Below are 19,322 nucleotides of genomic sequence, written 5' to 3' on the forward strand. Positions count from 1 at the left end.
ATTATATGCTAGTTTACCAAGCAGACGATTTGCTCCCTGTAGGTTACACGGATTCAGATTTCCAATCAGATAGGGACAACAGTAAGTCTACATCAGGCTATGTGTTTACTTTAGGAGGTAGAGCCATTGCATGGAGGAGTGTTAAACAGAAATGTGTTTCGGACTCAACCATGGAAGCTGAGTATGTAGCAGCCTCTGAGACGGCTAAAGAAGCAGTATGGCTCAGGAACTTTCTAATGGACTTAGATGTGATTCCTGGTTTGCCCAAAATCATCACAATTTATTGTGATAATAGCGGTGCAGTTGCAAACTCGAAGGAACCACGAGCCCATAAGGCAAGTAAACATATAGAGCGCAAGTACCACCTGATACGAGACATCGTCATGCGAGGAGAAGTTGTCGTCGCCAAGATAGCATCAGCAGATAACCTGGCAGATCCTTTCACTAAGGCCTTTCGGCGAAAGCTTTTGATCGGCATGTGGAGGGGATGGGAATCAGATGTATGACAACAGATATGGCAGCTTAGACTTTTAGTATAAGTGGGAGATTGTTGGAGTGTATACTTAAAAGTTTAGCTTTTGTACACATTTATTTTGAAATAAAGAATCACATTGGTCAAATATTTACATTTGTTTGTTAAATGTAATTGTTCAATTAATTTATATAGTAGATAACATGGAGTGTGGAGTCACACTTAGAAGATCATGTTGTCGGTTCTCTATAAATTATAAACAGTTGCTCACGACTAAGATGGAAAGGAACAAACCATCAGAATAGACGTAGTGTAATTAAGTATTAGTTTATCTTGACTAATAAATTATACTGATACACTTTAAGTGTATTGAGTAGGATCATTTCGGTAAGTTCTTTTTGTACTGACTTAGTAAAAGAACTAGACCTTAGTTATTATGGAAGTGTGTGCTCTTAATCCTAATATAATAACAAGCATGTATATTTAATATTTATTTCGTTGACTTATCAAAGGGTGAGGTTTAGCTCGATAAATCAATATGCCCGATAAGTTGGGAAATAATATTACTTATAGTATGTGTTGTTGATTATAGAAGGAATCTGTGTCCTAGTTATCTAGGTTGAGAATGTCCCCAAGAGGAGCTCATAAGGATTGCCATGTTAAACCCTGCAGGTGGACCTAGTCCAACATGACAATAAAGTTGAGTGGTACTACTCTTGGAGCTAGATATTAATTAAATGAGTTGTCAGTAACTCACTTAATTAGTGAACATTCGTAATCTTAAACACAAGGAGACTAACACACTCATGATAAGAAGGAGCCTATAATGTAATATGGGATTGGTGCGGTAGTGTGGTAATAACTCTCTAGTGGAATGAGTTATTATCGATGAACTTGAGTTGTGTGTTCGGGGCGAGCACGGGATACTCAAGCTCATCAGAAGGCCAAAACCAATTTCTCCTCTAGGTCCCTGTTGTAGCCTCAATAAAGCCTCAAGTTCATCCAAAGAAAAGCCTATCTTGGTGTCCAAGAAGGGGCCTGTTCATTGCTTGGTGACCAAGTAATGGCCGGCCACATATTCTCTAGAAATGGCCGGCCCTTGCCTTGAGCAAGGGGGCCGGCCGCAATATTTAAATTAGGAAGGTTGTTTTTGAATTTTTAAATTTTCTCAGATATTTACAATTTGTAAAAAGAGAGATTTTAAAAATTTATAAAATTTTCCTAATTTAAATTAGGCCACAAGGTTTTAAAAGAGAGTTGCAAAATTTATAAAATCTTTCTTTTAAAAAGAAATATTATTAGAGATGTTTTAAATTTTAAAACTTGGTTTTAAATTTTAAAACTTTCCTTTTAATATCCATATTAGAAAAAAAAAGAGAGAGTTTGTAAAATTTTATTAGAAGTTTTCTTCTTTTAAAATTTTATAATTTTTTTTCTTTCTTTCCCTTTTAATAAGTGGCCAGCCACCTTGCTTGGTGCCCAAGCAAGGGGCCGGTCAAATAATTAAACATCAACAAATAGTTGTTTAATTAATAAATCAATCTAGGATTGATTAATTAAAAGGAAAGAAAAAGGAAAAAAGGAAATATGAATGAGTCTAATTTTTTATAAAACTCTTTCCATAATTTTCCGTTGGGAAACTAATATAAAAAGGGGGGAAGGGGAGGCCTTGAATAACATAATAATTGATATTGTGTTGTTGGAGATCATCAAGTGGCCGGCCCCTCTCCCTCTCTTCCCTTTGCTCTCTTTTGCTCCTTTGTGGTGGTGGTGGCCGAATTCTAGAGAAAGAGGAGAAGCTTTCCGGGTGGTGTTCGTCTTAGAGGATCGTTGCCCACACGACGTCCAAGAGGAGGCGAGGGCTACGTAGAAGATCTCGAGGTTTTTAGCATACAAGGAAGAGGTACAACTAGTATTTAATTTCCGCATCATACTAGTTAATTTTTATTTGTATAAATACCAAATACAAGAGGCATTCGATTCTTGTTTTTCGAATTTAATTTCGATGTTGTGTTCTTTTTCTTTTTTTCCTTGTGATTTGATTGTTCCTTTTGGTTAACCTAGAGTTATATAAGGAAATTAAATATTAACTTTCCTTAAAAGGCTTTGTCTAGTCGGTGGTGGTTGCTCCCATATCCAAGAAGGCCAAGTGCCTCGCCATGCAGTACTGGAAGCCAATTTTGGAAACTAATATTTAATTGAATTTATAACCTAGGTGATTTGGATCAAACGTGTTAAGTTCCGCAGGAGATCCAAATCTAAACCTAAAAGAACATATAAGTTAAACTTGGAATTAAACGTGTTAAGTTCCGCAGGAGATAAAAGTTTAACTTAAAAGGACACATGGTAGCTAGGAAAGGTTCAGATCACGTACAAAATTTTTGTACAGTGGAGCCATTGGGTTTTTCGAGTAGCAACCAACATCAATAGCTTGGGATATGATAAATCATAAGTGGCCAGCTTTTGCATCAGATCCTAGAAATCTCCGGCTTGGTCTTGCAACAGATGGATTCAACCCTTTTGGTGATCTTTGTTATAGATATAGTTGTTAGCCAGTTATTTTGGTCAATTACAACCTTCCTCCGTTGATGTGCATGACGACGGAAAATCTTATGTTGACATTATTGATTCCAGGCCCGAAGCAACCAGGAAATGATATAGATGTATACTTGGAACCCCTAGTGGAGGATTTGAAGGAGTTATGGGGCATTGGTGTGGAGACGTATGATGCATTTAGCAAGTTAGTGTTCAATATGAAGGCTATTTTGATGTGGACAATCAATGATTTTCCAGCTTATGAAAACTTAGCTGGATGTGCCACAAAAGGGGAATTTGGTTGCCCAATATGTGGTGAAGGCATATCTTCTATGTGACTTAAGTATAGTAGAAAGTTTACATATTTAGGGCACAGGAGATTTCTTGCTCCTAATCATCCATTCCGTCAGAAAAAGAAGTGGTTTGATGGGAATAAAGAGACAAAAGGAAAACCTAGTCCTCTGAATGGATTAGAAATTCTTAATGTAGTGAAAGACATTGAAATTGACTGGGGTAAAAAGAAAATGGGTAAGGATATCAATAATACAAAGAAAAAGAGGAAGGAGTGTGATGGTTCAAAAAAAGTTCAAAAACTAGTTCAAATGTGGAAGAAGAAGTCAATATTTTTCAATTTGCCATACTGGAGTGTAAGTTATTTTGCACTCTATTAATTATCTTTTATAAATTTTTTATATTTTATGCACAATTTGTTTTGAATCTTGAACTAATATATGAAATGCGTTGATAGTTAAACTTGTAGGGGTTCCTGCTACGTCATAACTTAGATGTTATGCATGTTGAAAAAAATGTTTGCGAGAATATCATAGATACAATGTTAAACTTAAAGAAAAAAAAAAAAAAAAATCAAAAGATGGTGTTAACGCTCGCAAAGATTTGAGGCACTTAAATATTAGAAAAGAATTACATCCTTAAGAAAAAAAGGAGAAAACATGTATCACTTGCCTGTTGCACCTTACACATTGTCTAAAAAAGAAATGGACGTATTTTGTTCTAGGTTGAAGAAAAAATAAAGTTACCTGATGGTTATAGCTCAAATTTTGGTAACTGTGTTTCTTTAGAAAAACGTAAGCTTATTGGGTTGAAATCTCATGATTGTCATGTACTTACGCAATAATTGCTTTCAGTAGCATTGAGAAGTCTTTTACCAAAAGGTCCACGTAATGCTATATTTTTGCTTTATGCATTTTACAATGAGTTATGTCAAAGAGTATTAGATAGGAACCGTTTAGAACAACTCGAGGAGAATATTGCTGAAACTTTATGCATGTTGGAGAGGTATGTTCCACCTGCTTTCTTTACCATCTCTGTTCATTTGACAATTCATTTAGCAAGAGAGGCTCGCCTGTGTGGGTCAGTTCAATTCCGCTTGATGTATCCATTTGAAAGGTAATAAATAATAATCTATCTTTTTACTACTTTAATATCATACAACAACTTAGATTTTTCTATCAACATTTATTTCATGTGATTTTTTTATTATTTAGATTTATGAAAATGCTTATAGGCTATGTGAAGAACCGAGCAAGGCCAGAGGGTTGCATAGCTGAGTATTACCTTGCAGAAGAACGAATGCGGTTTTGTAGTGCTTATATAAAAAAAGCTGCTTGTATTGGTCTCCGATCTAATCGGAATGAGGATTTGGAAAATGGAGTAGTGGAAGGTCGTCCCATTTCTCAAGGAAAAGAAATTATTTTAGAAGAACATCTGTGACAAGCAGCATATCGATATGTGTTGTTTAATACTGCAGAAATTGATCCTTACATAAAGTGAGTATTAAATTGCAACCCTAATATTCTTGGTGTATTGCATGATTCGTATATTTTAACAATCACTTTTCAATGATTTTAAATAGGATGCACATTGAGGAGCTTAAACAAATAGATCGTCGTTTCTCAAGTAATGAAACATTGTTACAAAAACGACATATGGAAACATTTGCTCAATGGTTATCAAAACATGTTCTTGATAACTCTTCAGATCGGATTCAATGGCTAGCACATGGTCCAAGAAAGCATGTTATATCATATACAGGTAATATTATAAATGGACATCGGTTCCACACAATTGATGTTGGAAGATCGACACAAGATAGTGGTGTTTCAGTTGAAGATGATACTATTTGGCAATCTAGTTCTACTGATTCACATACAGTAGAAAGACTATCGTACTATGGGGTTATACGAGATATTGTGTTACTAGACTATTATTTTTTCAAAGTACCTGTTTTTAGGTGTGATTGGGCTAATCCTGGAACTGGTATCAAAATGGATGATGGTTTTACACTTGTTAACTTACACCAAGGACTAAGGACTTTTGAAAATGATCCTTTCATTTTAGCATCAAAAGCAAAGCAAGTTTTCTATTCTAGGGAAAATGATGAATCAAATTGGTATGTGTTGCTAAAAGCGTCACCTCGAGATATTCATAACATGGATTTGCTTGAAGAGGATGCATATACATCATCAAAACCTCTTGATGTGTCCAGACTTGATATTAACATTACTGAGAAAGAACCATATTCAAGAAATGAGTGTGAGGGAATTGATGTTATTGATATCCCATGACTGAACTTTTCAGATGTAGATTTATAGTTATTTATTTCAACAAATAAATGTTCTTTTCAAACTCCACTACTCTTTATTTACTTTTGCAATATATTTTTGTTCTAGTTTATAATCTTTCAGTGGTGCATCATGTCATATTATATATTTTATCAGGTCATTATATAGCATTCAAATGATGAAAAGAAGGGGCAAAAAACGCAGTAAAGAATCTATAGTTGAAGTTCAGGTGATATATTGTATCCTTTTTTAATTCTTGGTTTATTTTAATAAGTACACTTATGCATTTCAACATCTCTTTATGCTATTTTGTAGGAAAAAATTGTTAATCAACTATCGAGAATGGACTCTAACACTGCTCCTGATTCTTCACAACATTTGCATGGTAAAGAGTCGGTTGATGATAGTAAAATTGATGGGAAAAAGGGACGAGGTCCATCAAAGTTGATGTTGGTTAGTGGCCAACAAAATCCCAAAGTGCTAGATCGTAATGAGTTCGAACAATCAATTGGAGATAATTCGGTGAAGTATGCATCTTTTCTAGGTTGTATGGTAAAAGAATTTGTTCCATATACATTGGATGGATGGAATTACGTAGATGAAGATTTGAAAAGTAAAATGTGGAGTTGTCTTCAGGTAATGTCATCTGTCATTGAATTATTATTTTCCAATTCTATAACAAAATTTAGTCATATATTCATGCTTTATATTTTACAGCTACATTTTAATGTCGAGGAGTGGGAAAAGAAAATAATCTTTCAAAAGTTAGGTAAGTTGTGGCGTGATAGAAAGTCCAGGCTGCAGATACTTATACGAGAAGTTAATACTGGTCAAGTAGCTTCACGAGATCTTAGTCTTTTGAAGCCCAAATTTATGGACCAAAATCAGTGGGACATTTTTGTAAAGAAGACACTGTCACTTTCCTTTCAAGTAAGTATTAATTCACTGTTATGGACCAAACTCAGTAAGTAGTATCATAATTTACAATTTCTTCTTGGTTCGGAAGAAGATTATCATATCATGGTACGTTACTTAAATATGTGAATTTCCCAAGGTCAACCTTTTACTAGTTTATAAAGTAGGCAAAAGAATTACTCCCAGAAGTACTGAATGCTCTATTCTTTGCTAGCTTAATATTGGGTTTCTTTAGTCTTGAATCCAATTAACAACTGCTGAAGTATCATCATATTCTCACTCACTTTAATCATTTGTAGTAATTCTGGTTAACTATATATTCTAAACTCTCTTACATTGGCAGTGTATTAATCATCTTTAAGCTCTTTATTTTCCTTCAAAGAAGTTTTCTGTTACGGATTTGATTTTGCTCCATTTAGAATCTATCTCAAACTTGACTACTGCATTGTAATCCAAATGGGTGTTCTGTGGGCTGGTATCACTTGACACGGGATGCATGTGAAGTTTTTGTAGCATTAAACAATATCTTCCTTTTGTCTAAGGTGGTCAAAAAGGATTTTTTAAAGCATTGCAAAATAATACAGTGGTCATAATAATTGTATGTTTGAGTATTCATAGTTTCATATTCTAGGTGTGCCTTTCCTTTTATGTCAGAATTTTTCCTGTTAGTTTTGTTTCTTGGAAATCCTTTTGATTATCATTAATGGTTGCTATTTTCATGTTGGTTATGGTTTGTGTCCTATCATTTTATTGCTTGTAGTTTTTCCTTGATTATGCCTACTCATGGTTGTATTTTTCCTTGTTGGTTATATTTTAATTCTCAGGAGAAGAGCGCCAAATTTAGAGAAATGAGGGTAAAACAAGACCATAATCATACAATGAGCCAGAGAGCTTATGCCCGCTTGACCAACATGATGGTAAATATTATTATTTATACAACTTTATGGATAGTTTGTTTTAAAGTTTTCTTATTTAAGCAATGATACATCTTTTAAATTTCTTTTCTAATGATTTTTTATATATTCTATATGTTCCATACTTAAGGAAAAAAAAGTCTTACAGATACACCAATTACAAGATCAAAAGTTTGGATTGAGGCTCACAAGAAAAGAAATAGGCAACCTAGTAGTGAAGCTGTTGGAAAGAAAATGGTAATAAAACTATCTCTTTGAATTTTGTAAAAGGTTAGAAAAATTTGTTATTTACTAAAAAAATTATCTGTTTGTTCTATTTGATAGAGAAAAATAGAAGAATGTCCACCTGAATATCTAAATACAACTAGCATTGTCGATACGCAATTAGCATTGTATTTGGCAAGGAAGCTCGAGGTAGAGTGCGTGGGTTGGACTTTGGAATTACACCATCAAAAACTGGAGCATGCATTCAACAAAATGAAACTATTAAACAACTTTAAAGTATGATGAATAACTTTCAACAAGAAATGCAAGAAATGAAGTCCATATTTCTCCAAAGTATGAGGCAATGAAATGATGAAGAACAGGTTAGTAAATTAACCATCATTAGATAAAATAAGTTAAGTATGTATAGTTAAATTATTCGATTTAATTACATGATGACATTACTTGACATAATTTGTGTGTCAAATTAGGTTGCTAGTGGTGGCATTAGTAACGATATTGGGAATGATATTGTCAATGATATTGATATCAATGGTGCAAAAAAATTTCAGATAATTATATTTAAATTGTATGCCTTATAAACCAAAAGTTCATTGTTTAAGCATCATGTCATATTAATAATTTTATCTTGTTTAACTATATGTAGTCAAAGTCGAAGAATGTGAATAGTGAAGTTGTCCATGATAATTATAAATGTAAGTTACTTCATTGGTGTGGTGAGGGAGTTGTTGCAGAAGGTCGAGTTGCATCCACAAATCCGAAAGCAAAAGTGCATCACATTCCTCTTGGAGGATCTAGTTGGAAGGTTTGGGTTGATAAAGTTTTGGTGGAGAAGGTAGACTTGATATGACCAAATGATGAAATGTTTTATCTCGACGATGCAATAGGAAGCACAGTAGCATGACTGTCTAAACTTGTAGTTTTGTGTGAGTGAGAGAGATTCTACTTATTTGAAAGACATACATTTCTGTTGGATCCAAATCATGTTACTAAGTGAACTCTTGCTATGTTATGTTAAGTGTGGTGCATTTTATGTTTCTGCAAGTTATGTTTGTTTCTGCATTTTGTGTGTCTACATTTTGTGTTTTTGCACATTATGTTTCTGCGTTTTGTGTTTCTGCTACAAAAAAAAAAAATCAATTGCGGTGTGTATTATTGCACGTTGTTGATAACTCTAACGACATCATACATTGCATGCCGTGAATACTATCTATTGCGGCGTGCATTGCATGTCATTGATAATCCTAATGATAGCATGCATTGCACACCGCAAATACTATCTATTGCGGCGTTTATTGCACGCCATTGATAACACTAACAATAGCATGCATTGCACGTCACGAATACTTTAATCGCACGTTTATTGCACGTCGTTGATATCTTCAGACTTTCAACAGCTTATCATTGTACAGGACGCAATGCACGCCGCGGATAGCATATTTGCGCGCCGCGAAAAGCTATATTTGTTGTAGTGGGTGTTGTTTGGCGATTAAGCTTGCGGTGGATTTATCGTTGTCCTATGTAAGAAACTCGCTCATTGACATGTACTGCAAATGTGGGTGCCTGGAAGCAACTGCGAAGGTGTTCGACAGATGCTCCGACAGAGATTTGGACTAAATTCAATGTTATGATTATGGGTTAAATAAATGTGGTTGTTTTAAAGAAGCTTATGGTTGTTTGAATGCTAAACTTATTAAGTTTTGCAAATGCGAAACTAGATGAAAATCATAAAAAAAGAATTTTTTTTTTTATTTTTACAGCTTTCGCATTTCTTATATGTGAAAGCTATAGTTTCACATTTCAAATAGCTTTTACATTTAAGAAATGCGAATCTAGGGAAAAAAATGGAAATGCCAAATGTTCTGTAAACGTAGCAAAAGAATTTGTTATTTTTACATCTTTCGCATTTAGCTTTCACATTTAAGAAATGTGAATCTAACAAATGCAAAAAATGATGAAAATGACGTTCTGCAAATGAGAAAAAAGAATTTTTTAAAATATTTTTACAGCTTTCACAATAGGAATATAGATGGGGCTTGTGCAGGTTTAAAATCCAAGATAGCTCCATTTTCAAAACTACTACCAAACAAAGATGATCCTAGAATCATTGACATCGGATTTACTATCAGTCAAGAAGAAATTCCAACTGAGGCGCACCAGAAAGCAAGGCTTGGAATCACCGAAGCACCCAGGGCAACCAGACAAAGATTCATTAGGGCTTCCGAAGCAGAATGCATTTAGTTCTTTTTGCTCCATCTCTTGTGATATCTTATTCATCAAACGAGAGAAGAAGCATAAACAAATCTTTTAAAAAAAGCTAATCTTTGATTGCTAGAATAGCTGATGAGAGGTATCAGAGTTAACTTAAGATCATAAATAAGAACACAGGAGTACTTCGATTCAACTTTTTTTTTTAGTTCAATTCAGTACCATCATGAAATATTTGCAAGAAACAAATACCATAGTTTTAACTCAGATATACAAATGTTTAGATAAAAATATTTTTGATCACAAAATCAAACAAATGATCTCGTCTTCAAATGTACCCCATAAAAGCAATAGATCAACTGTCAAAAACACAGAGGCATAATCAACTACAATGTATATCTTTAGTACTACCAATTAACAATATCCTTTTGTAAACATATGCTAGGGAGTAAAGCATATAATTAGGCAGTTCCTTTAGAGCATTCTTTTCTTATACAACTTAAGAAGCACATTGCTACCAATTGAAACCATCCAACATAAGTTAATCTCATAATACATTATTTTCCAAAAAACAAATATATTTTGCTAAGTAATAATTAGTGTTTCATTGCTAACCTCCCATGTGTATCGCAACTGATATGTTTCACTGTTCTTTTTTGTTTGCATAGAGCTATGGGGAGATCGCCATGATCTTCGAAGGTAGCGTCATTTTGCTCATCCAGCTCATTATCATTTACTTGCAATTGACTAGATCCATAATTGTGTGCATTATCATTGGTTATGCCGGAATCAAATGTTTGATCAAAAAAGTGAATTGGAGTAATAAACAATGGACAAGTTGTGGGAGTCTGGGTTGGTAATGCATTATCAGAGTGACTACCATGTTCGAAATTACTTGAAGAACCCCCAAGACCAATATTTGAAAAATGAGATTGAGTAGGTTGAGTTTGACATCTCGTACCAACTTGTCTTCCTCGTTGAACATTTCTTTGTTCTTTATGAATCTTTTGTGTAAGTGGACTTTGGTGACCATTGACCAACTTGTTCAAGTACATGCGAATGCCTAATATCCAAATGTTGATGTCCTCTGGCATTGTGCATGTAGTGGCTAGCTATGTCTCGAATTTGTACAAAATATCTAGCATGTCTAGCATCACTGACAGCCATCAAGTCTAATGATGTGTAGAACACTCGACACATGCCATCTATCTAACAATATATATTATATGAATTAGTTAGTATGAAAATAATAAATGAGAATTAATAGATATTAATAAAAATTTAATATAGGAAAATAATACCAAATACTCAGTAGTCTCTCCATCACCCTGAAAGCTATTAGAAGAAAATCGTTGACTCAGATTTGTAATGTATATAACTGTCTACTACTAATACCAAGACATATATTCTAAGGAGACATGTATTGGATCATTCACTAACTCACCGTTTTCAACATGGTTAAGTGAATCATGCCAATGATCAATGTTCTATTGATGCGTCTCTATCCAATTAGTGTTGGTTCTACCACTGCATGTCATTTTATGCAATGCAACATGTTTATCTAACAGGCGAGGCGAGGGATAGAGATTGGTTGATGCATACCAAACTATCGTAAAACTCTGTTAGGTAAGTGAGCTTCAACAATCTCCCAACATATCAAATAGGTGACAGATCTCGAACATGCTCAACCTCTTGCACAATACGAAGGCAATAATTCAAAAGCATGTTCTTCATATGGAAGCTAGATAAACTGAAAAAATTATTGTAGAATTTTTATTTATATGAATGCTAAGAACCAATATTATTATATCATCCTAATAAAAAAAACATATAGCATATTATCGTTCATTTATACCTGATCAGGTTATAGACCGACAAATGCATCTCAATAGGCAAGCAAAACATGCATCGGAACTCTAGTCACTCCAAACTCTACATTCCACCTTAAATATATATGGATGGAAGGTTATTAAACTTAACGTTGCATATATAAAAAAATTTAATACATAATTTAATTCATTGTATTGAAGTAAACAAACCTCGATCCATAAGGGCGAGTGAAATCAATTTCATCAGTGCGTCAGATGGGTTGAATGGTGGGTAACCATTCCCAAGCCCACAACTAAAAGGAAATAATATGTATTAAAAGAATATAATATAATACAAGGCATCATTAAGTTATATTCGATTACCTACAATAATACTAGCAGACCACATATCTTATTCATCTTTGAATATGACGCTTTGCACAAACATTATATAAACAGGCCAAAATAGCACTCCCAAAACTCATACATGCACTAACAAATATATCGATCAAATTGATGAGGTGATGCATGTACACAACGCTACCAGATAAATTAGATAACAAATTACCACCCAACAAAAAAAAATACAAAATATAGACTCTCGCCCGTTGAATACATGATTTGTCTGATGCATTATGAGGTAGAGGTCTGCGATATCATACAAAACCTTAGTAGTATTCGATTATTTGATATGACACCATCTGGAGAAGTAAAATCCATCATAGTCTCACATATATCTATCCACTGCTCTAATGATTTGTTAATATCAGCAGCACACACAGGAGATCCTATAACTTGAAGGCCCCACAAAACCTCATCATCCTGTAGGGTAATTGTCACGTCATCAATAGGGAAGTGAAAAGTATGAGTTTTTGGACGCCATCACTCCACTAGAGCAGTAATAAGACCATGATCAAGTTGGATATATTCACATCGAATGACACCCTCAAATCCAACTTCTTGTATGTGATGCATTACACCCTCGGTATATCATCAACATGTCTCCAAAATCTAATGTCACATCTTCTTACTTTAAGTGGATCATCCTTGATTTTCTCATAAAATAGATCCGAAGATCTATGCTCCTTGTGTAAGAATAACAAGTCTGGTATCAATGGGTTGGATTTAAATTATAAATTGGAAGTGAAGTCATTTTAAACACCCTACAAAATTTAAAAATTAAACAAACAATATTTAATTTATTCACAGCAGCATAAAGAACTTACATTAAACAAACAATATTTGTAATGAAAAAACACAAATAAAGACAAAAGTACAAAGTCTTATATCACAGCAACAACATGAAATAGAGTATAAATAAAGTTGTATAAGGTTTAAAATCCCAAATAACATAAATGTACAAGACATAATCTTATAACTACAAAAATTAACAAAATACTAACTCCCATCACATGGTATTCACGTATTGAGATACACTATATTAAAAACATCAACTATCGACTTCATTATCAACCCTGGGGTGTGTATTTTGACAATTTCTCATATCGTGGCAAGTTTGGTGACACCTTCCACATCTACAAGGTTCATCAGGGTGCCTCAAATCCATCTCATTTTGTATTCGACTTTCACGTCGCCTACCCCACCCATGATTGATCAATCTTGAGTAATCTACTTGAATCTCCCAACTTAGATTTGTCCAATAATCCTTATGACAAATAGGATAAAAATTGCCAGAATATTATACCATGTAAGTCTTTGTGGTGTGAACTTCATCCACAAGGTCAATAGCATTACCTCCTCTATGTCGGCAAATAGTAATTGCATGTGAACATGGAAATCTATGCATTTGCCACTTTCCACATGTGCAATCATTTTCATAGTAAAGAACCGTATCTACATGACCACCTTTACCATTTAATTGTCTTATTATCACAATCTTGAACACTCCATCTGCATAGTTAAACTCATCAATGTGAAGTCCTTGTGCATGTCTTTCAGCCTCCTTGAATTTACTCCAATAATATGGCGGGACGACTGTATTACAATGATGGGCTACCTGTTTATACCTTTGAAAAAGTTGAACAATTCTATGAAATGACAAATCAATGCATGCCTTAATTGGAAACAATCTAGCCCCCGTAATACATTGCTCAAACTCTCATAACTATTTGTTGTGAGACATCACCATCGATAGTTACCATCGTAAGCAAGACTCCACCGACTTATGTCACTATCTCTCAAATATTGCCATGCCATTGAATCAAGTGCCATTATCTATCTCCTAAATTTGTTGAATTTTCATCTTTGAGTAGTACTTCCAATAGCCCAACAACAATGTTTCAAAGTGACATTCTTAAACTTTGTCATGAAATTAATTCGAACACGTCGAAGGAAAAATCTATGATCTGCAATTGGTTCCTTCCATTCCTCTAAATTTGACATAGCATGAATAATACCACGGTGTTTATTAGAAATAACACATAATTGTCTATCTTGTGCCACATAATACCTGAATTGTTCAAAAAACCAACACCAACTAGCTATAGTCTCCTCATCCACTATAACATAAGCGACATGTAACATACGATTGTTTGCATTCTTAGAAACAACTACAAGCATCTTTCCCTTATAAGATCCTAGCAAATGTGTACCATCAATACTGATAACCGGTCTACACATGTGGAATGCATCAAGTGTTGGTCCAAATATCCAAAATATATATTTGAAGACTTTAATATTTTTAGTGCTACTTGGGTGATGATACCACTTAACAATAGTATTGGGATTAGAATGCTCTAAGGCGGAAGGTACCTCAGCAAAATTACTTTCCCAATTTCCATAACCAATCTCTATGGCTTTTCTCCTCCCATGTCATGCCTTCTTGTATGAAACATCAACATGGAATGATTGTTTAATATCAGCCTGGAATTTTTTACAGGATATCCCAGGTTTACCTCAATTCGATGGATAAAATGAGACACAATAATAGATGGAGTCAAATTTCTATTATTATTACTGTTGGACAAACAATCTGTTGTCAGACATTTTTGGGAACTTAGCTGAATTTAAATACTCGAATTAAATTCAACTTACAGTTGAAATGACCTGAGCGGATAATCTAAGGCTGCCAGTAGGGGTTGGTTTCTGATACATGCTGAATAGTGGACTTAGTCGCCGAGCGGGCTAATCAGCTGAGTAGTAGGTCTGTATTATCGAGTGGGCAGGTCAGCTGAACAACAAGTCTGTGTTGCAGAGTGATAGGTCTGGCAGATTTGCGTTGCAGAGCAACATGTTTGGCATATCTACGTTGTAGAGTGGTAGAGCGACAGAGCGAGCAGATCTGTGTTGCAGAGCGACAAAGCGATAGATCTGTGTTGTAGAGTGGCAGAGCGAGCAGAGCGGGTAAAGCTGTGTTGCAGAGGGACAGATCTGTGTTGCAGAACGACAGAGCTATCAGATCCGTGTTACAGAGCGACAAAGTGAGCAGACCGGGCAGATCTGTGTTACAGAGTGACAAAGCTGTTAGATCTATGTTGCAGAGCGACAGAACGAGCAGATCTATGTTGCAGAGTGACAGGTCTGCCAAGTGGACGGTTGGGTTTTAAGCTGCGGACCAAGGCTTGCGATTGACGCAGTTTCCTTGAAACAGATTCGCCCCACCACCGGCTATGCTTCGAGGCTTACTAGGTTTGTCTATTTCCTAGGATACAATGGCTGACCATGATTCCCACCAAGCACTGGTGGTCACGGTGAACTTAGTGGCACCTGACTGCTATCACGGGCTCTCGGCCGAGCAGGAGTTGTGTTGGCCTTTTTGCATGTCACGTGACACATCAAATTAATTAAAATTGAAACTCATTAAAATTAAAACAAACATTGTAGTATGGAGTCCCAAGTCATATTTTTCCAAGGATCACTAGTAAGTGTGTGTGAGAATTCTTGTAGTGGTTCCAATTGATATCTCATTTCAACTTGAATACATTTAATTCCCAAAAGTGCACTAGAACTATCCAAAATAGGAGCAAAACATTATTGTTCTCATCTTCACATGATTCATTCCCTTCTCATCAAATCTAAACTCGGATTCTAATGCCTCATTGAATCAAATAGATCAATTATTATCTTTTCAATTCAAAATCACAGTATCATTAAACTCAAGATCTCACTACACTTCTAGAGACCGAAATAGCATCTAAGTCACAAACACAATCAACTTCAACAATGAATTCAATCACCAAATCTCCAATTCCTTCCCTCAATCAACAAAGTGTGTCACGCCCCCAGAGGAGTCCCTGTCCGAGAAAATTTCGGCAGCATCTCCCCTGTACGGCGGACAATCCAAAAATTTCTACAAACACTAAATACTCAGCCACAGGCGGTTGGAATCATAACAGACAATAAAGTAAACAATCACACGCAGTTTATAATAATATACAGCCTCTGGCTGTCACAACCACGCAATTAATATATAGAACTCTGACTCGAAATCCACCCTACTCAACTACACTCGTAAAGCCCAAATCCGATTTTTTTTTTCTTACCTCTTCTGCTGTCCAGGCAGGCATGTAGTAGAATAAATCCAATAACCAAATCCATCGACACAATAAAATCCATACAATATCCATGAATAGAAGAGTTCAAAACATAACAAGTTCAACAGTCTAAAACAGAAAGAAACCAAAAGAAAACCAATAATGACCAGAGGTCTGCAGGGAACAGCATCTGGAATTCTCTCCTGACAGCATCAACCTGAAAATAGCATCAATGGAGGCGGGGTGAGTCCAACACTCAGCAGGTACAATTGATATGCAAAGTAAAGAAATAACACCTAGCACTAATCATGCGTACAGTCTCCTGATGCAATAAAGGTGAATACAAACTGAAGTAAACAGGAGAATACTGTACTAACCAGGACCCGGTATAAGGACAAACAGTCCGAAGGGTATAGAAAACCTGTATGCATGTCAAACATGGTATCCAAACAATATGCAGCATATAAATGCAACAAACACAATCACAAACAATCAATGCATCATGCATATGATGCCAATGTCATGGTCACCCCTGACGCCAGTCAGCCAACTCATAACAAAAGTGGGACCGAGTGGGTAGGGCTGTGACAACCGTGCACTCTGCATCACTACCCCTGATGAGTAACCGAGTGGACGGGATGCTGTCGGAGTACACACATACTCCTACCCCAAATCATAAATGGGGGAGCGCAATGCCCTCATCTCCCGGTACACTATGACGGGGAGGGATCTCTAACGTGCTACACGCTGCGTCACACTACCCATGAGCGGACCAACGAAGCACCGGAAGAGCCAAACTGACGTGCTACCACGCTGTGTCAAGCTACCCATGAGCGTCACAATGGAGCACCGAACAGTGATGAAAACTGGCAAAGTGTTCAACAATAATGGAGCAATCTATCGCACAGCATGCGATCATGCAAATGGTGCATGTCACTAAGCATGGTAATAAACTAAACCAACCTCTGGACATATAATAATGGCCACCATAGTGAATAAATCATATCATGATATACTGATCAAATAGGGTATCAAACCTAGGTCCTGACATGGTAAAATGTGGTTATATCACTACCCATGGGCATGAAAAATCAGGTACGATATGTAAACACACAATCAAACAAACAGGTAATATATATTGGGCAGTGATTAACCGAAACAAATAAGAAACACAATTAATGCAACACGTTAATTCCATTACTAAGCATATCAAAGACTATAAGTCAAAAGTACCCGCCTCCGATAAAATAGAAAGGTCCAAGCTGACTCCGAGATACTCGTCTCGCGTCAAAGTCCTGAATCAATTCGCACAGTTTAGCTAATTTAATTTTTAAACAAATAGCTAAACTAATTTCTAATCCACTGATCATTTAGGGTTAGTTTCATTAATCCTGATTACACTATTATATAACTTATAAACTTAAGTTATTAATTATTGCTAACACAACTAGCAATAATCTACCATGAAAATCAAAACTCTAAACCTTACCTCAATTCACGGCCGTGATTAATCCATAATCAAGGAATGTGTTTGCTGCTAGAACAAGGTGAGTGGCTGGAAATCCACTTGCAAAACAATCAAGAAGGAAACTCACTAATCAACAAAATAACTCAATTCAAAACATAACCTACTGACCTTACCTCTTCCTTGATGCCCTCAACCAAAGCAAGATTGCCACGACAAGTTCCAACAGCCCCAAATCAAACCTACTGGCCAGACGTAACAACCTACTGCCCTGATCAAGTTGCTGTCCACCAACCGGATCAAGAAGAAATGATCAAGAAATCACAAGACACTCTATTAACAATTAAAGTCCAGTAATAATTTGTTCCCATTACCTCTTCTTCGATGATGACAGCGAGAATCAGAAGTTGGTGAAGCCGCTGTCCACCAAACCCTATACACTAAATTAGCCATCCCACACCCAAGTGCTGCTCACGGCAGGATAAGAATCAAAGCACAGAATTGAAAACAAAAACAAACCCTAAGCCCTCACCTTCAGTCCCACTGGCCGGGTTACAACTACCCCCTGTCACCTTCTTAAGCTCTTGATTTCCGGCGACCTAGGCATAGTGTACAGAGGCGGCGTCGCATAGGGCAGAAACAAGGCCGCAATCACTCTAGATCAGAGACACAAGGAAGGGAAACTTCGGCCGGCGCACAGGGAAGTCGGAGAGGTGGCTCGTCACCTGCGGCAGAGGGGGTCAGCATCGCGGGCAGAAGGCCGGCGCTAGAGTAAAAGGTGCGACGGTGCTACGGTGGTCAGTGGCGCTTGGCACCTAGGGCACGGCTACGGCGATGCTAGGCAGAGGCGACAGCGCTGCTCAAGTCCAGTGAGGGCAGCGGCTTCGGCAGGGCTCAGTGGCGGCCGACTGTCGGCTATGGTGGCGGCGTGAGGTGGCTAGGGTAGAGGACACAGGGGGAAGAAACCGCCGGCGCCGGCGGTTAGGGCTTTTTTTTTCTCGGAGTCGGGTTCGGGAGTGAGCCTCGGGAGAGAAGGAACACGGGGAGAAAATAAATGAAAAAGAAAAAGGAATTAGGAATTTTTATAAAAGAAACAATTCCTCGCTTAAATGGGTCGTCCAAACAGGCTTTTCCAGGCCCCATTTTTATCCCGTTAACTCGTCCGTACGAGCTTCGAAAAATTCCCGAAAAATATCCAAAAATTCCGGAAAATTCATTTATTAATAATCGTCATTTTTTCCGGTATTTTACATTCTCCCCCACTAATAAAAATTTGGTCCCCAAATTTCAGTATCTACCATCAGCAAGTACTAATAACAAATAACAATAATAAATGTTGAACGGTAAATAAATCACATACCTCAAGTGAAAAGATGGGGATACTGAGCTCGGATCGTATCCTCGAGCTCCCAAGTAGCCTCCTCATCCGAATGGTGTTGCCATCCGACTTTAACTAGCCGGATAGTCTTATTCCGCAACTGACGCTCTTTTCGATCGAGAATCCGTACCGGAACCTCCTCATAAGTAGCATCAGGCTGAAGGGAACTGGAATATCTGTCAGCACATGCGTCGGATCGGGTACGTATCTCCTCAGCATGGATACGTAGAATACATCGTGGACGCCTGCCAGGGACGGCGATAGTGCCAACCAGTAAGCTACTGCTCCAATCCTTTCCGAGATCGGGAAAGGTCCAATGTATCACGG

The 19,322-nt window shown here is 36.6% G+C and overlaps 1 protein-coding gene across 1 annotated transcript; it reads left to right on the forward strand.

The window, feature by feature from the left end:
* The first annotated feature begins 3,066 nt into the window (after positions 1-3,066).
* On the forward strand, positions 3,067-5,592 carry LOC122054799. The gene is made up of 7 exons (XM_042616230.1): positions 3,067-3,328; positions 3,377-3,654; positions 4,023-4,092; positions 4,153-4,414; positions 4,513-4,688; positions 4,776-4,794; positions 4,881-5,592. The coding sequence occupies exons 1-7, from the start codon at positions 3,067-3,069 to the stop codon at positions 5,590-5,592; spliced, it is 1,779 nt and encodes a 592-aa protein (XP_042472164.1).
* The last annotated feature ends 13,730 nt before the right edge of the window (positions 5,593-19,322 follow it).

This window comes from Zingiber officinale, chromosome 3B, assembly GCF_018446385.1.
Source record: "Zingiber officinale cultivar Zhangliang chromosome 3B, Zo_v1.1, whole genome shotgun sequence".
Classification (NCBI taxonomy): domain Eukaryota; kingdom Viridiplantae; phylum Streptophyta; class Magnoliopsida; order Zingiberales; family Zingiberaceae; genus Zingiber; species Zingiber officinale.